Raw genomic sequence first — 18,974 nt, forward strand, 5'->3', positions numbered from 1 at the left:
CATAGATGCGTTTTTCGTGTTCCCGATTTATTAGCTCCCTCGAATACGAAATAGGTTTTTGGAACTAATTTTCAATGTGCTTGGTCACCCGGTTACCCGGTACTTCACACTTAAGCATCACTGAAGCAGTGAGTGATGCAGAACACATTCATGGATAATTGGATGTCATTGGTTGAGACCATTTGAGATTGGGCTAATTACAAAGATCTACTGCGTATTAGAAAGTCATTTAAGACTATTCTCGTACGCAAAAAAAGTTTAAAAATCAACGCGTTTTCGATACGCTACTGCACAACACGAATTTTCATCATTTTTATAGTTTGTTTGATTGCTTGCACGGTCTTAAAAAGAATGTGGTTACTCTATGCTGTAACGTAGAGCATAGACGAATTCAATTGCGATAAACGTTTATTTGAATAATTATCATCAGAATAGTAAATTGATGTACAATAATGAACGTTCTCAGCAGGCCAACTTTGTCTTAACAGATGTAACTATTGATATATTACGGGATTGGATATTAATTATTATTCGACAACGGTACAATACGATCGAAATGAATAATAGCAATATTAAATTCAAAACGAAATATCATAGAAACATTGATAATAAATTAGAAGTACTTCAAAATTTGAACGATTTAGTAGTTAAAAATTTTTTTTGTTTTTTTTTTCCCTGTCAGCAATATTTATAAGTATAGTACATTGCATAAAATGCAATTAAAAATTGCAACACGTTGAAATATCCTCAAGCAGAGTTTACTGCCAGTATATTTAGGCCCAAGAAAATTTTTATTTAGAACAACTTGAGAAATTGTTATGAATTGATACTCGTCGAAGGTAATTATTTAAGCAAAGTATGCGCGATGTAAACTGTGGTGTGAATACTAATACAGTAAAGTAAGAAAACTCTAATATAAACTGACATTGTGCTAAGACAACTTCCCTGTTTCAGGTATATTTTTTGTCTTCTTCAATCAACACATTTCCGTACTCTTTAAATTGCATCAATGTCAACATCGTCTTCTTCTGAGTCATCAATAAGAGGTTTCTTGGTGGGCTGTTGTTGCTGCTGCTGCTGTTGTTTCAGCGGTTGCTTGGCTCTATCGTCGTATTCGATCTAGAAAATAAATGAACATAGTCTTTATTCAAAAAATTCAATCTTAATATAAAAGAATCTATTTGTTTGGACTTTCTGTGTAACGATATTTTCATCCAACCTTACTGAACACCACTTCATTCGTTTTTAAAATGTAAAGTATTCATGACTTGGCGATTACTGATTATACTAGTTGAAGAAATTAGCATAAAACTAGTTCCTAGATGCCTACCTCAAGATCATCATCTTCTTCCTGGGAATCGGAGTCTTCTTCTTCAGCTTCTTTCAACCACGTTAGGAATGGTGCCGCTTTGTCATGGATTTCCTGGGCCAAGTCTTTGGAAACATACTTCTTACTAACTTTGCTGGCCCACTCGAGTAAAGCTTTTTCTTCTAATATATCAGAGTCGTAGAAAAGCTGAAAAACAAGTAATGTAGTATTATTCAATAGCCAATAAACTAAAGTTTATTATGCATTTTGTCAAAAATTAATATCTATATAGGGTGTCTCATTTTGAGTGGAGTAGTGATTTTCATAGTAATAGTATTATGGGAACGATAGGTTTCACTGAAAAATGGGATTATATATCAAAGTTGTTAAGTTTCAAGAGTGAAATAAAATAGTTCTATCTACTTGTCTATATCCATTTTTTCCATGGTTTCATTAGCGACTTCGAAATATTTCTAATATATGACAATTTGCTCCAATCTCCTTTGTTAAACCACCTAAGGAGCTAAACTACTAAACTATTCCAAATTAAGAATGCGATCGTCAGGTCGTGCTCATTGCAAAAAACTTAACTTTTTTTTACATCTTGTAGATAAAGTATTCAGCCTCATGAATAAAAAAAATAAGCAAATAAAAAAAAAACAAAATCCCCAAAATAGTCGTTTCTTACCTTCAGGATTCCAGGAACTTTTGGCATCAACGAATCTTTATGGAGAGCGATGACCTGTTCTATGCCTCCTAACAAATACTTCTGTGCTTTAGCATCGTCGTGAGTAAAACGAAGTAGTAGTACGCGATGCTTTTTGACTTGGATGGCAATAGCATGATCAAACAATAGCTCAGCAAGAACCAACGGGGCTTTCGATTTGATCTCAAGACGCTCAGCCTCGCTAACAAGTTCCTTGTGGCTATCAAGTTGGCCAGCATCACGTCGACGTTTAACCAACTCGTAAAAAATGTCCATGCGTTCTTTTTCGGTTTTTTCGAGATCATCACTGATAGTCATGCCTTTTGCTCCATCTGTTAAATCCTGTTGCCGAGCTCGCACTGCCTCTTCAGAGACATCAACTGCCCACTGATCGTATTCATCTTCAACAGCAATTTTAGTCGGAGCTTGAACTATTATATCCGTAGTACTGTTTTCGTTTTCAGGGGAACCTGAACGATCACCGTTAGTATCACCGTTAGTTTTCTTAGAACGTTTGCCACGCTTTCCTTCAGTAAGAGAACTTCCTGTGGCTGCTGGGTTCAGGCTTGGTGGATTCTTCAATATGAATGTATTGAGTTTGTGGTTGAATTCAAGGAGGTTATGATGACCACAGGCTTTGCATCCCTGAGAAATCGTTCCCTTTTTTGCGCTGATAAGCAGTTCAGTTTCCGGATTGTCACAAGCAGGACACAAAACGTATTTTCTGATGAATCCATCGAGAAGATCTTGAAGTTTGGTTGCATCATGAGATCCGTTAACGATGAATCTTTCATTTTTAAAATCAAATTGAGTCTGAGCTCCAAGTTCGCATCCAAAGTACTTTGTTGGATACGTGGGGGGTCTCCCGATGGCTTTGGCGACTTCTATCATGTTGACGATTACAGTTTTTATTCCATTGCCTTTGCCCTCTACCTTGGCTTGAATCCGAGGCATTTTGTAGCGATAAAAAGCATCACTAACAGCCCGATTGACGTTTAGACTTCCCATGGTGACTGGTATTTTCGCCTTCTACTTCTCGCAAGTTTATGAGTTCGTTCAAACTGTAACAACTTTTGACGAGACGTTTTTGCGAAACGTAGAAGCAGCTTGTACGAATGTTTTGCTTCGTGCTCTTGCCGTACACCTTGTCTCTGGAGCTCAGGTCGGTAACGTCCTCAAACTTCTATATTTTATTTTGACGGTTTTGAGCAACAGTTTGATTGCTGAGCAGTGACGACCTTGCCTGGCAGTGGCTACCTACCGGTAGCAAACAACGTGTCAAGTCAGGGCTGGTTGTTTTCGTTGTTGCGGTTTGGTATGCCGCGATACCTTGTGACGACAGTCACGTTTCCCTGAATGGTTGAAGCTTCCGATGCCTATTACTGAAAATGATTACAAATCATTCAATTTTCAACATATTTACAGTGTTAAAGGAGATCAGGGATCTCAGACGAAGTTATATATTTTATTATTATATAACAAAGCAATATGTAGTTGTAAAAATAAGACTATTGGTCGAATTATACTGTAATCATTCAATTAAAATATGCAAGATTGGTAGATTTATGTTCATGACAAACTTAATTTCTGTGTACTGAACACAGTAAAGTGTGACAAAAATCACCTGGAAAATTTTGAGGTCCTGTGTTTGGGCAGGACCAGATGGTTTAGAAAACGTTGGGTGGTATCTTGGTGCGGATTTTGCCTCGGTCTGGTGGGCAGAGGGGGGTGGTCTTCAATGATCATACACGCTGCCTGTCTACCGCTCTTGCCTTCAATAAAGCCTGAACGCCACACCGATATTATTGTTCGACCGGTTGTCGATAGCGAAAGATTAGCCTGCGTGGAAGAGATGGTTCTGCAAATCTTGGGACCGTTGGACAATGTCCGCCCTCCGCCGCCTTTGCTGCAATACACCGATCCTTTCCCTCTGGATATCCTGGATGTTTCTGTTGGAAGAAAAAAAATAATACCTCTTTTAATAAATTTTTATATGAAAATAAATTGAATTATATCAAATTATCATGAAAGTCTCTCGGTTGTGAATAACGTGTTTTCAATAAGTATTTAATTTCTACGATTTGGAAGTCCCATTCATATTATCAATCTCATCAGCATTATTCTCAAAAATTCATTGGTAAAAACAAGATTCCTATACCTATAATTGATTAACGCCTTTAGACGAATCTGAAAAAATAACTTTACTCCATGTAATTTCTGAAATGATATGCACTTCAAGTTCGTATTAAGTTAACCCTAGAACGCATGTACGGGGTAGTTAACTATCGCAGCCATCTTTCAAACTGCTCTCTTAAGCTAAAAAAGTGACATTATCGGCTGGGGACCGTGACCACAATTCAGTTTCACTATCTGGCTGCGATCTTAAACTGCTGGGGTAGCTAACTATCCGACTTTGCTGTGAGTGAATTTTACTTTTTTAATCAAACAAAAATATTGAACTTGTTAAAAAATACATGTACTTTGCATATCAAAGCAATTTTCTCTGCCAAAGTGCTTTTTTTTTAGCACTTTTTGCAGTTGATTGAATTTTTCACTAACTAAGCTTCATCAAAATTGGATTTGGTCTTCACCGTTCGTTTCCTTATTAAAAAACGAAAAGATTTGTGTACTTACTAGTCCCATTATCGGTTTTGGAAAGATTTTACGAACGAGAAAAGCGTGGGGTTGTTAACTATCCCGCTCATGTGTTAGACGGCAGGGAAAAAAGGTACATGCGTTTTCTGGGTTAAACTAAATTTAAAATATTTCTTCGTAATAATTAACGCCATTTGTTGAGAAAACGGATTCACTACATTAAAAGGGAATAAATTTGGTAAATATAAATATGTTAAATGAGTAGTCACGTTTTAAGACACGACTATAGTTGCTACACACATACTACAGCATCCTAAAGCACTCGAATATTTTCATAATATTTATGATATTTCGAAAAATTGATATCAGTTAAAGGGAAACTTGAATTATAAATAAAAGCCAAGAGCATAAGATCCAAACGTATCAAACACGAAGAAACCATTAAAAATTAATTAAAAATTAATTAATACCCTTTTGAAACTGTACCCAGAAAACAAACGTGTCGAAAACCGATCTTTTGAACAATTTTGCAGAGACGTTTTTTATACAAGGCAAATATACAAAATTAGTACGTCTTTTTGAAAAAGGTAACTATTTTGATGAGACATACGGATTCTAGAAGTGTTAAACAGCATTGAAGACGGGTTTCTGTGACATTCTCATTTTTACCGTCACATGGATCTGCATGTAGACTAAAATAGTACGCGTAGCTCTTAGCAAATATGCACACTGAAGCGCCGGAACTGCCTTGGAACGTCTTCCATTGAACACATTGTAATTTACTTTACAGTGGCCTAGGAGCCGTTCAACAGCGAAATGAGTAACTGTAATTAAGGAATCTCTTTTCCACAATTTAATATCATCAGTCGATGGATATCCGTGGGTAAGTACTGGTATCTGACCTCTGTATATTTTCCTAATTTCAGGCATCGGCAGTACTAAAAAAAGTTACGTGCTTCGCTTTCCCTGAACACCAATTTAGCGCAACGGTTTCGGCCGGTCTCCGCTCCAACGATCCTTATAGATAACGCCGAAATCCCTCAAGGATACCATCTTTCTAGATTGGTAAGATTTTTGAATAAAGAATTTTATATTGTCTCAGTCAATTGGCGCCCAACTTCTCAAGCTATGATGCGTAGAAACCGTTAGGAAATATTCACAATTACATAAAACACATTCTAGGTTTGATGATAACGGACTTGTGCGTAGAGAGAAAGAAAATTAACGTCATAATACGCGCAAGTAGCAAAAATCCAGAATTTTACGGAAGCATTTAAAAAATGACGTTAATTAGAAGAAACGTGCGAATAAAATGGGCTGATATGTTTGATTCATACCGTCGTCGAGACATTCGATTTTCTAAGAAAACGCCGCTGTTCAATACCTTCAATACGTAATTTGCAATTTTTGTAATTTTCTCATCATCGTAGTGAAGGGCGGGATCGGTGTGAGATTATACTTTTATTCCTTTTTTCAAATATCTCGTTACACGCGTGACCTATTTATGTGAACCGCATCACTTGTAAGCACCATCGTAATGAGATTTCCAAAAGCTGTTTGCAGAGGGCTAGATCTGCTTGAAATTGCATTTGTAGAGGTCGAGTATGCGTGTTATTTCCCTTGTACCGCGATTCGATTTTTTTTTTTTCTTTTGTGTTTGTAATTATTTTTGGATAGTCTGTCGCACACGCGGGTCAGGTTTTATCGATCATTTGGACGGTTTTCGCGAGGGCTTAATCCCAGGGTCATGATAGCGAAAATCTTCGGGCCCCTACACTGCGGCTTTGACAGCCGTGATGTTGTTGTTGACTAAACAAATGGAAAGAGAAATGGTTCAAAGGACAGTCGGAGACAAATCGTGTCTCAAAAGAAAAGAACACCGAATGAAAAAATGTCAAGACGGTGAAAAACGGGAACCAGAACCACCGTAATAAGAGCAATCAAGTTTAATCATTTTAAACGTTTTACTTGTGAAACCTCTTCTCGGATTGTTCAATATCTTAGCATGTGATACTCGAATTCACTCAGTTTTATCACTTCTGTGTATAGCGATGTTGTTTTGCCCATGTTCATTGTCATTGGCATAAATAACATTGTAGGAGATTTTGTAGTGGGTTTTTCTCCTATCGTAACTTTTGATTCATTCTGACGGCTCCCACGAATCAACCTGTATAAACTTTCGAACACAAAGTTATGCTTTCCTGCACTTGGTTTTCGAAAGTTTTCTCCTTTGTTAAATCAGTGATATCAAATTCGCTTTTATATTTTGTACGATTCTCGCATTTTCATTAAGAGTTGAAGTTCGTATAGCGTTGATTTTCGTTTCTTGTTTATTTTTCAGGTTTATTAGGTCTCAAAACGTTTTTTTCATTCGAACAAAAATCCCCGATTCTACGGGAAATAGGGCGTTTAGTTGATGCCTAGTTCGATAAGACTAATGTTTGTTTTGAATAGTTTATTATATGAGGCGGTTCCTAAGAGATGGCTTAAAAATCAATTGAAATCGTTGAACATTGCTTGAAATCATTCGGAACCAAAGCACAAATCACTTAGTTTCCGACCAAAAATCGCTTAAATTGTTTAAAATCAAGATGGAAGTTGCTCGCAATCGCTGAATATCGTTCGAAATTTAAATCATCGAAAATCGGTTGAAATCGAGTGAAATCGAGTGAAATTATAGGGAATCGTGTGAAATCACTGAAATTTTGCAATCGCTTGTCACATATAGTCTGTAAGTGAATAGCTCCTCGAGGTTTACCTATGTTGACTATTAACTAGGTACGCGTATCGTGGATACGAAAAAGCCATAGTCAGCACAATTTTACATGCAATGCTCGAACACATACAATGACGTGAGGAAATGTAATCCTACAACTATTGGAATGTGGCGATCGTCAACGGCTTGGAGAAGCCATGATCGTGCGGTAAAGTTTTATAATTACCGTTGTTGCGTTGGTGCACCTGGTATCACGTGACTCGCAATCGGCATAGAGTTCCGCGGTTAAGTCACGTGGTACCAGGTGTACCAATACAGCATAATAAACATTCAATTTTATACACATTAGGATGGCTCAACAACATTTTTTTCTTAGCATGGATCGAAACAGTTTATTTGCGTGCTAAAACAAATTCCTGTGAAAAGAGAGTTCTGTAGCTCAATATTAAAATGATGAACACGTGAAATATCGTAGGGACAGCGACGGGGCAATCGTTGGGTTTTTAATGTTTTTTTTTCTGCACCCATACTTCGCTGAAGCGAACCATTCGAAAGAGTGCAAATATCACGATCGAAAAAGCTCAAGATTTTTGGAATCAAACAGTAATTCCCATCCGCCCGATAAGATGTTGTAACACTCAAACAACTTGACTCAAAAAGTTTGTAAAAAAAAAAAAAAAACGCAAGTGCACTATGCGCTTATTCAGCAATATAGGCTCATACCCTGTCGCTGATCCCTCTGATTTTTCACGTGTTAATCAGAAACGAAATACAAAAGTCCCGTGAGTGACGTTTTAAAATTGAGCTACAGGGCTCTCTTTTCACGGCTAATTTGTTTTAGCACACAAATCAAGTTTTTCGATCCAGGCAAGAAAAATGATTTTTTTTTTTTTGCCCACCCTAATATAAATATTTTTTTTTTTACCGGCGGAAAATGGTTTAAGGAGGTGAAAATCACCCCCAAAGAGGGCACCCAACAAACGGGGTAATTTCTTGATGCACTTGATGTATTTCAATGAAATCACCGCTGAAATGTTTCTATTGATGAACACCATCGAGCCTCTCGAGACTGCGGATACCGCAGACTCAAAGTCAATAGATTACATTCGCAAGTTTATTGTACCCATTACGTAGGTATTTGCTTTTCTCTGGCCCTGTAACGTTGATCAAAGATTGGTATGCGTGTTTTAGCCCAGGCCCACGCCTTACTAGTTAGCAGGCATGCGATTTTTCAAATATACCGATCACATTTCAATATTTTGGAATAATCTGACAAGCAACACATTTCTGGTACATATGTATAAATTACGGTGATATAATGACAAAATGACCGCACCAGGGACATGCCACTTCAGATTTGTAACGCGACATCCACCTAGAGTGTTGATTGATTGATAGACGTGTTTATTTGTGCACGATAAATTAACAATATGCTTGTCTCTTCGAAGTGGCGATGTCGTATTAAAATTTCCTCGAAATGGTGTAGATATAGATATTCCAAATAAACATATGTCAATCGAAATCAGATGGAATTATGACAGAATAAAGAGAATGATATTCCTGAATACAAATTCGGGGTCACGCCCATTGCATATGGCAGAAAATCTCTATATACGTATTTAAAAAACTCTACGTATCGATGTTTTATCGTACACACATTGCGATATTTTCTTCACCGTGAATGTGAACTGCAGTAATAATTACTTCGCGACTGACCAATATATTATAACAGCAATAATTCACAATCAGAAGCAAAACGAACACTTTCTGCAATATGCAACAGCAATGAGCTTCGAATATTGATTTAATACAGTAAGTCATTATACGACGTGACTATCATACTTATGATTCTAATATTCCTTTCCATTCCTTTCGGAACGTAAACTGAAGACATTCATAACGTTCTTTTCGCGGATTTCTGTAACATAGATTAAGCGTTGATCCAGAATATTCCTTTTTTGTGACAAAATAGCATGATTTGCCATTTATTCACAACCATCAAGCATGGCTCTGTTACCGCACTGTTAAAATATAGTTTCACCTGCACATGTAGAGTCTCTTGTCATGCTCAGCGTTGAAAATCACCCAAACTCGAGTCCATTTTTTTTGTAGTTCTTTCGATATTGAGAAAAAGCCTCGCATTATTCAGTCCGTCGTGCGGAAGGATTACGCACAAGAAGTTCCAAATTATGACATTGTACAGAAAATATTCGGCAAACGGCCTGAATTACGCGGTTGAAGCCTTAGCAGCAGGTCAATTGGAATTAAGAGTTTAATTTTTGCAGACCCAACGCACGTATTTTGAGCCCGGAAACTTCCTACTTCCAGCGAATGACCCGGGCGTTAGAGGAAGGGCTTGACTTAAATCGTGCGATTTACAATAAACGTCGCGTACACGTAAAGTTACCTTCTCGGTGATGACGCATAAGTCGAGATTTGCGTATGGTGGCTCTGGTGTTTCGCTGCTCTACTACAATGCGGCAGGTGATATGCCCCCGATAACAATACGACGGAGATTTAGCTCTCTACTGAGCAGAGTTTGCCGTTCGTGTCCCGGACGATATTCGCCAGCCGATTATACCCCCGCGTTTTGCGCAAGCGTCGTTTAACTGTAAGGCGGACGTCGAGATGGTGCCTATTGATCGTCCTCAACGACGACGTCAGTTACGGGCGCATTCAGGGTGCGACACGTACTTCCTCTACACGTATTGGCAAGGCCGAATTTTCGCGAGTGCAATGCGGAAAGTTTGCGGCGCGCGATATACTTTAATTAATACGTACCGTGTACAGACCCTCAGATTTATTCCGACACATTTAAGGCCGCCGGTGTATTCTGCCGCCACTTGTTTAAACATGAGAAAAAGATGCCGTCGGTGGCAATGAATGTGTCGGAATTATCCAAGGGTTCGTACCTATAGATATACAGGAATAGGTCATCCGTTATATATCCGGTATAATATTTTTAATTTTTAATAACATTTCAGATTGCAGGTCTTTTACCAAATTTTTTACTGCAAGGTTGGGCAAAATGCAGCTTTTACCGATGCGTTTGAAATACGAAATGGAAAATGCTTGTAAAAATGTATTCCGTTCTACTCAACGAAAATTTGAAACATCAACCCTATTCTATCGTTCAGAAAAATTTTGAAACAATTTAACCCGATTGAAGCAACTGATTGCGGTCTCTCGTATTTCGAGTCTCAGCGGTGGGAAATTTTTGGCGTAAAAACGAGCCTGGTATACAAGCCTGTATCTCGTTTCGTTCAAACGAATCTTCGGAACTTGAGGCACCTTTTAAATGAACAAATCGAGGTGCTTTCCTGACTTATATGTATTTGAAAAGGAAAATGGGTATTTGAATTGAGTCAAAAAATGTAAAATGGCGTGTATACTGTAGTTGTTAAAAAATGTCTAGCAGTTAAGATCAGGGGGGTGCGGGTTCCTGAAATCTCGGGTATTCGAACTCGGGTTCGAGTCGGGGTTTTGACAATCCCGAAATCTTTGAGTACGCGAAGTTTCCGGGAACCTGCTCCAAAATTAATCCATTTTACCCGACCCGAGCCAGAGAATTTTAGTACCTGCACACCCCTACTGGACGATAGTAAAATCATTTCACGATGATATGCTAATGAAGCAGATGTGAAGGAATCCGAGAGTATAATTTTCTGTGAGCCTCTAGTCTGATTTTTGAGACTAGAACCTCCAAACCTCAAAATACCAGACGACTACGAAATTGTCCTTTAGATTTTCCGGGGTTTTGGAAATGACACAAGTGCGAAATCTTCAAAAATCTCCGTTCACTTCAGAAATTCCGGTCTTTTTGGAGAAGTGAAAACAGCCGTGACCAAAATTTTTGAGATCCCTGCAATCTTCGGCAAACCCGAGATTTTCGAGGAACTCGAGATTTTCGGGTACCCGAATTTTTGGGCAATCCGACCCGAAAAGTAATCCATATTATCCGATCCGATCCGACCCGACCTGAAGAATTTTACACCCCTTGACGACCCAAAGATACACCTTGGTTGCTTGAATTTGATTCCTGCGTATTCTTTTTTTTTTTTGTACATGGAACTGCTATATTCTGTTGATGAGTCTCATGTTAGGCGACATTACGAATCCATCTTATGTAAATAATCAAGCAATTGGGATAGACGATGGTGAACAAGTATCGCATTTCAAGTACACTTTGGTAGGCACAGGAAAACGCAGTGTTGAAGATTCTTACTAGATTTAGCTGGTCACCGTTATTGAAAAGATATATTGCAAGTACTACAGTCACACGTTGTTTATTTCTGGAACATCATACACAAAACGCTCTCATCTCTCTGGAAGCTAAAGAGAAGTTACAGGCAGACACGGGTCTTTACGTGCAAGTCAGTCAAGATCTTTGTCGAATCACTACTTCATCCGAGTGAAAGGATCGACGCGTTGCTGAATACAATCTCTTAAAGTTGAAAATTAAGTGAAATCCTGGCAATTTCAATATACTTCATTCTAATCGGAATTAAATAATAAATAAATCGCTTAGAAATCTTGAAAGCAAACTGTGATAACGATACAGCTTGCAATATCTCCAAAAGCTTCAGACTCTCAAAGCATTGTAATATTATAATTACTAGTATTGCAAATAGGTATTGAATAAAAATTACAATTTTTGACTTCCTACTTCTGTCCCACACTGAAGTGCAATGCTTGTGTTATTACAATAATCTCGCATGTATCGTTTGGCTTCGCGTGACGTCCGAGTCCACCACCTACAATAAAGAAGCCAACGCGCGACATTTGTCTTCAATCATGAACCTTGTATTATTGTTTTTTACAGTTTTCTCATCAACGAATCTTCGCATTGTATTTTCGTAACTCTACATAGCATGGTTATGTATAAAAATGGTTTATTATTAGAAACGCGATCTAACGAAAAGATCCACCTCCCCAAGACTCAGCAGAACGACGTTTTTGGCTGATGCTATTTCGCATCAATGTAAAGTAGGTTTAATATTACGTCAGTTAGATTATTGTTTTACACTCGGCGCATCGATCTCTTTTTCCGACACCACGTAACTCTTTCCACACCGTCGTAGTTACTCGCGTGAACGTAAGAAAACGTTGTAAAAAATCACTGTATTTTGCAAATTCAGAGTGACTCTGAAGTAGTTGAGTTTGCAAAATATACGAGTATAGTTATTTGGCACGTTACTGCAGACTATTGAATTTCACATAATCCCGAAGTTGCGAAATAACGATTGCTTATGAAAATGCATCGTCACGCTAACCTTGCGAACTTCAACCTTATCCCCCGCACGGATAATATTCAGCCTAGAGGTCAGGAGTCCACATGGACGTAAAGTCATTGCCGCACCCGCACATTTCATGATTAAAACTGATCATTTTTTCATCGGGACAACAGACTCTCAAATTTTCACCGACAATTACGAGGCTGAAGTTAGTAACGCGTAACGAGATATTAGGGGGGGTGTCACTGTTTAGCAATTTTGTACTGACTTTGAAGCAGCCAAGTTTTGAAAATAGAAATTATTTTCACCTTAGTATAATTCACTGCGTTTCAGCCAATGCTAAAATTGCGAAATTGCGGGCTTTGCTAACTGCATATCTCATAATGTCGAATGAAGCAGTGCGAAAACCTAATAAATGACAAAGCAAACGAGACCTTTGAATTCAGAGAACCTGCAGAGCTATTGCCTAGACGAGGTAACAGAGTTTTCAACGGAACGCTTAAAATCAGATCTGACAAGCCGTTTCGTGTTAATCGTTGTTTGTTTTTATTACTGTTAATTTCACTACCAAAGGTGTGATAATCGAAATACGAATAAAATGCGCAATTGATTACGTGGCGTAATAATGACGTACCGGAAAATCATGGTATGCAAATGATAGAAAACATGAATCGATAAAGTTTGTACACACGTCACAGGATATAATACGCTTATGCTCGTGCCTCTCCTTCCCGGTACGACCGAGTTTAAATTCCTTCCCACCATCACTATATACATATATCGCTACTAAATCATTCATATAAACATCCTACATATCGATTATATTTCATGGGCGAGAAAATAAATCCTACAATCATTTGTTATATTCTGAATTACGATAAACAGATGGAACCAATTCACCAGAAGTACAATTCAAAAAGATATCCGATTTATGCTTCAAAGGCATTGATTACTCTCGCAGCTTTTCAATTTCCCATAAAATTTCATATTCGTATTATCTTACATAACTGTCTTTGGAATGACAACGTGGACTAACAATCGTCAAGTCCGCGTTACGTTGAACGCACACTCAGGTTTTTGGTAGGTACGCGTGTGTATGATTGCAATTCGGCAGCGTGTAGAGCGCGCCATGTGTAACATTACACAACGTTGTATCAGAAGCTACCGTATCTTATGTAATGACGTACCGCACGTTCTCACAGTGATTCTCATCGCACCTTCCTTATTCGGCGGGCTTCACGGTGATCAAGTCAAGGTAATTTTAGGGAAAATAGGGCGGTATTAGGGTTCCGATATGTTTTCATTGTACTGACTGAATAGAACAGAACTAGATACACACTGGGATGACCGTTAATTCCGTCGTTTAGAAATTTTTTCCATTGCACCACGAAAATATAGTCATATTATAAGCAAAAAAAAATTTCCCTTAAATATAGAAATTTACGGATAATATTGACACGTGCCGGGGCGAGATTGAAATTTTGATTGTGAAATACTTTGAAATTTTCGATGCTTTTAAATTGTCTTTTTTTTTTCACAAAGTAAAATGGACTGAAAAAGTCAATTTGATACTCGAGAACAATGTTTAATGTCCAACTAAATGTAGGAAAAAAATAATTTTGGATAAGCGCACGTATTCCGTAGATAACGACACTCAATTAAACCGTAAAAATTATGGTTTTGTGAAATATTTTTTTTATTTTTTTTATTCCCATGTTAAGTTGAGAGAATAAACATTGTACTCGAGTATAAAATTGATTTTTTAGTCCATTTCAATTTATGAAAGGAAAAGGAACTGATTGGCAAAAATAGAGAGATCTTAGGGGGAAATTGACTGCTTTGGGGTACGTTTGGGCGAAATCTTCAGTTTTAGAGTGCTTATGGGGAACGAAGAAAAAGTAGGATAATGAAAGGGAAATAGGGGACTCACTGCGTAACCAGTATTACTGATAGTTTATTTGTTTTTATTTTTGTATTGCGTTCTTAATTTAGGACCTTAGGTGTTTCCTTTTGTTCTTTCCAGTTTATTATATCTCTTTTTAACGCGTGATTTTACATTACGTTCGATAGGATTTCATTTTGCGTATAATTCTCTGCATGTATGATCTTTAACAATAGTTTTATCACGTGGAACACTTATGTAGATGTATAACGGATCCTAAAAGATTAAAAAATATTTCCTGTCGTTTGGCCTTGAGGTTTATTTACCGTCATTGCAAAAGTTTATTCAACTGGAAATTGTTTCCTTTTGAATGCAAAAGCAAAAGTATACACATCGTCAGAATGTAATATAAGGCGTTTCATAAAGATTATTTCTTTTGTTTAATCACTCGTAGAATTTCACAATGTAAAATATTATAAGTTCTGGAACAAATAATTTTGTGCCGTTATACGAACTTTTATTAGTACTGAGAATTCTGATTGGTATATAATCAGGGAATTTACTCTTAATCGCAAATTGTGTGGGGAAAAAATTTTGCCGACTTAAAATATTTTCACATATTCTTGTAGAATATCTTCCAGCATCAGCATTTAAAATAAATTTTGCAAATCTTATTTTTCCTGGCTTTAGCGCGTATACTTTGTGTCAACCGAAATTTCACGGAAGTAGTTGCATAATAAACAAAACTTTTATCGGTAAACTCACCTTTTCACTACAAGTTCATACTGAGATTTTGGCATATAGTAAATGTATAAAATTTTCACCAAAAATAGCTAACTCACTGCCAGAAGTTTACTGCTGGTAAATTGTTACGCGTTACAACTCGTAAAACGCAATCCATAAATTTTAATACGTACTTAGGTGACATCGGTGCATCGTTCCAAATAAAAACATCTGTGTTTTCGAGAAATAAACAAACGTCAAACGTTCATTCAGGGTAATCGGTTTTAATCGCATCAGCGAATATCTCAAAAAGGAAAAGATATACGAGAAAAAGTTCTATGCAAAACTTGAAAGGTTTCAACGGGGAAAGATGACGCTGATATGGGTCAACGTTATGGAATATGGCGTTTTTGTGATTATTTAAGTAACGCCTGATTTTAGATATAGACGCGGCACTTTAAATATGCGCAGCTGAGAGCCGGGTCAAAAATGAATTCTTTACAAGTTTTGTGTAAGACTTTGTCTTATATCTCATCACGATTTTGAAATATTCGCCTGGGGCGATTAAAACCAACCACCCTGTATGACTAGCCGTGAAAAGGTTAACCGGTCGTACTTCATCACTGTGTAGACGAAAAAGAATATTCATCTCGTGTGAGTTTAATATTTTATGTGTGTTGAAATTTTGCTCTATCAACGGAAGCTTTCAATTTTTAATTCATGACATAAGATGTTATAAGCACAAAAATTGATACCGTCTTACAACAAAGTTGTTTTATTGATATTTTCGCAATTCACCGACAAGTATATTATTAATTTGTATAATCATTACCGATATTGATTTATACATTAATGAATCAGAGTCGAGGCTGTAGGCGTGGTTTTGTTTACTCCACAATAAAGATCCAACTGGCGGGAAGTTTCAAATAGAATACAGAGTTATTTTTGCAAAACCTGAACCACGAGATGCGGCACTTTTCCAAGACTCAATTCCACGGAAGAATCAGGTTGAGAATAAATTTTTAATAAATCACTAACTGTCTTTATATTTTCCAGCTCGGAACCGCGAAATTAAAAACTTATTCCAAGTCACACCATTGGTGGCAAATTCAATCGCGTAGAACCAGAATTATTTTAGATAAAATATACAGCGTTGTGCAATTCGAGTACGTGAGTTGCTGAGTGGAATCTTCACACAGTCGTATCGTTCATCATAATTTACTGACAATATTAATTGTCAAGCGCTCAAAAATAATCCTCTTGTTAGCCCCATTTAGATTGGGTTAAATTGTGAAATAATACTATTTTTTCGCGTGCGACAATTCTTCTCGAATATTGTTTCCTAAAAGTTAGTAGTTCGTAACATCATACAGATGTCGCTGAAAATATCTCGCCAAATACGTTATCGCGAAAAAAACGGCATTTTGAATCTGTGTCAATTTTTTTAACACATGTATGGTTGACCCGTCGCGTGCGGTCAAATAGCATAATCTCTTCAGTGGAGGACTATTTGAAGCAATCGAAAAACGCTACACAAATACATTTATTTCTAGCGTTGGCGGCAAAAAAAACCTCAGTTTTTTACGTCTACCCGATACACAAACCGAAATCATTTACCTACCAATTCTAATGACGTATGTACAGCGCTATTAGTTGATACGCTCACTGCTGTTATCATTTCGTTCACGCGCATGCTACTTAAGTGTATTCTCAGTATAAGAAACATACACAGAATGCATATTCATGTTCAGTAAACCAATGGATGTATCTTAAAGTTATAAGAACCATGCTTGCTTTGGAAATTTCGTGAAGAAAAATTTTCTTCGCTGTCAAAGGTTGGATAATGTGTACATATAATATGTGTATGTGTGTACATATAATATGTGTATGTATCCACACATCTATACGTGATATATCATGACGCTCGCATCCGTTTGATGACGTCACATCATAACCCCGTCGGCACACTTTAAAAGTTCCACTTCGTAGTAGGATATAGAAGTTTGCCAATTGCGTTTCGGGAATCGCTTGTTTCTCAACTCCTCCGTTATTATTATTATAGATTGAAAAAAAATGCACACACGCTATTATAGGTACATGTATGTACATGAATTTATTTTAATATTATTGCATGGCGTGGAAGAATCGAGCATACCATGCATTATCTCATACACGCAGATCGACAATAACAGAATACAGAAAGACTACCTTTCTTATGCTCGGTAGAAAAAATATTGAAGCAGTCTAAGTGTCAAGAGCGAGTGACCAATCGATTCAAAGGGAAAACAAATTTGCGAGTATTGTGTAAACGGACTAAACGGTATGAAACGAAAATAGGTGAGCTGGTTAATTCAAAATTTGAACGAATGCAGGAACACACTTAGAAACGTGAGATATTCTTTACAGTTTCCTGCGCATACTTGACCAAGTGATAAGCTTAGTTACGCGGATGTAGGTACGGAATGACGCAATGACGTAACGAGGCTGTTTTCGTACATCGAAAACGCAAAATCGGACCGTCGAGATGTGGCGGAGATGAAAATAAATAGCTAATTATAATTCAATATGTGAAAATTTCTGATCAAATATCAATGGGAATATCGGTAGAAGGTTCGCAGTTCGTTCTTCGTGTTTTGAGAAAACCGAGAAATAACATCTGGCACCGAATGAATAACGATTTTTTAAATCAGAGAACGCACCGTGTGGGGCCCTCAAATTCCGTGTTTCGTACATTTTGCGCATCGGGCGAACACGTTCGTCAGCGAGCGGTAGTTGTTATCGTAGATTTATCATTTCAGAGGGCTTTATAATCGACGTTGCGCAGCATGTATAGTATATTGGACAACAGTTCATATTTCAAACGAGGAGAACGGTAGGCCATTTTGAATATGGAACGTGATGTAGAGCGTTGAAGTGTATATAAGTACAAAGAGAGGGAAGGAGAAAGGGAGGGCGAGAAGTAGGTGTTATATTGTACCCAGGTTTGTCGTCGGATGGTAGAGTTGATAAAAAATAAAGATCAGATTTCTCGAAGGGTAATAGCCATTCAAGAGCAGAGTTCACATCCAAAATGGCTGTTGCTAAAATTAGCTTTGCAGAAAAAAAAAAAAAAAACCTTCTGGTGTTAATTACCGATAGTTATATTTAATTTAAAGAACGACAAAATAAAAAAAAAAATAGCGTAACCTCACCTTGACGTTGATGAAAAGTCATATAAAATGGTAACGCCCTGCTGGACGGCCGCCTTCTAGCGTGAAAATTAAAAGAAAAATTCACAAAAAATCCAAGACAGATGGTTCGCCCTTTTGAGAGCACCCAAAGTCGCTGTGCAGTTTTGATAGCCTGTAAAAGAGAAAGAAGCAAAAAGTACGTGTATGCTGCAGAAGGAAAACTTTCATCTCGAACAAAACACCAATCACTAACACCTGGGATTATGCAATTTTTAACGACTATACGCCAATCTTAGGCAGAGCGAGGAAAAAAGTACGTTAACCACACCAAGTACCTACTTTTTTGCCAAGAAATTACAGCGGAACGACCCGACCCGAACGACGGCTACTAGATGTCTGTTTCAATAATGAATAAAACATTAAACAGTCGGGAAACTGACTTCCGTCGTAGCGCAAACGGAGAACGGACAAGAATGGGTATGAGAGGCAGCGGTGTAAAATAAAAGGGATAGGCGATCCAAGTGGCGTTGCTGCGCTGTGCTCGACTCGACCTGTTTCACGGAAAATCCACCAGATGTCTCATGGGCATAAACTTCAAAAGACGGTTAACAAAACTATATTACGAGTAACCGGATCCTA

The 18,974-nt window shown here is 37.6% G+C and overlaps 1 protein-coding gene across 3 annotated transcripts; it reads right to left on the bottom strand.

Annotated features, from left to right (window-relative positions):
* Positions 1-390: 390 nt before the first annotated feature.
* LOC124180079 (eukaryotic translation initiation factor 5) lies at positions 391-18,831 on the bottom strand. Of its 3 annotated transcripts, none has more exons than XM_046565123.1 (6): positions 18,675-18,831; positions 18,357-18,507; positions 3,640-3,964; positions 1,998-3,391; positions 1,331-1,516; positions 391-1,119 (listed from the first exon to the last, which is right to left on the bottom strand). In XM_046565123.1, the coding sequence occupies exons 4-6, from the start codon at positions 3,021-3,023 to the stop codon at positions 997-999; spliced, it is 1,335 nt and encodes a 444-aa protein (XP_046421079.1). In that variant the 5' UTR covers positions 3,024-3,391; positions 3,640-3,964; positions 18,357-18,507; positions 18,675-18,831; the 3' UTR covers positions 391-996. The 3 variants fall into 3 exon arrangements, with proteins under 3 accessions (XP_046421079.1, XP_046421077.1, XP_046421078.1); XM_046565121.1 differs by having other exon boundaries at positions 1,998-3,397; XM_046565122.1 differs by lacking the exons at positions 18,357-18,507; positions 18,675-18,831 and adding an exon at positions 9,734-9,882 and having other exon boundaries at positions 1,998-3,397.
* Between the last annotated feature and the right edge of the window lie 143 nt (positions 18,832-18,974).

The sequence above is a fragment of the Neodiprion fabricii genome, chromosome 4 (assembly GCF_021155785.1).
Source record: "Neodiprion fabricii isolate iyNeoFabr1 chromosome 4, iyNeoFabr1.1, whole genome shotgun sequence".
In the NCBI taxonomy this organism is placed as follows: Eukaryota; Metazoa; Arthropoda; class Insecta; order Hymenoptera; family Diprionidae; genus Neodiprion; species Neodiprion fabricii.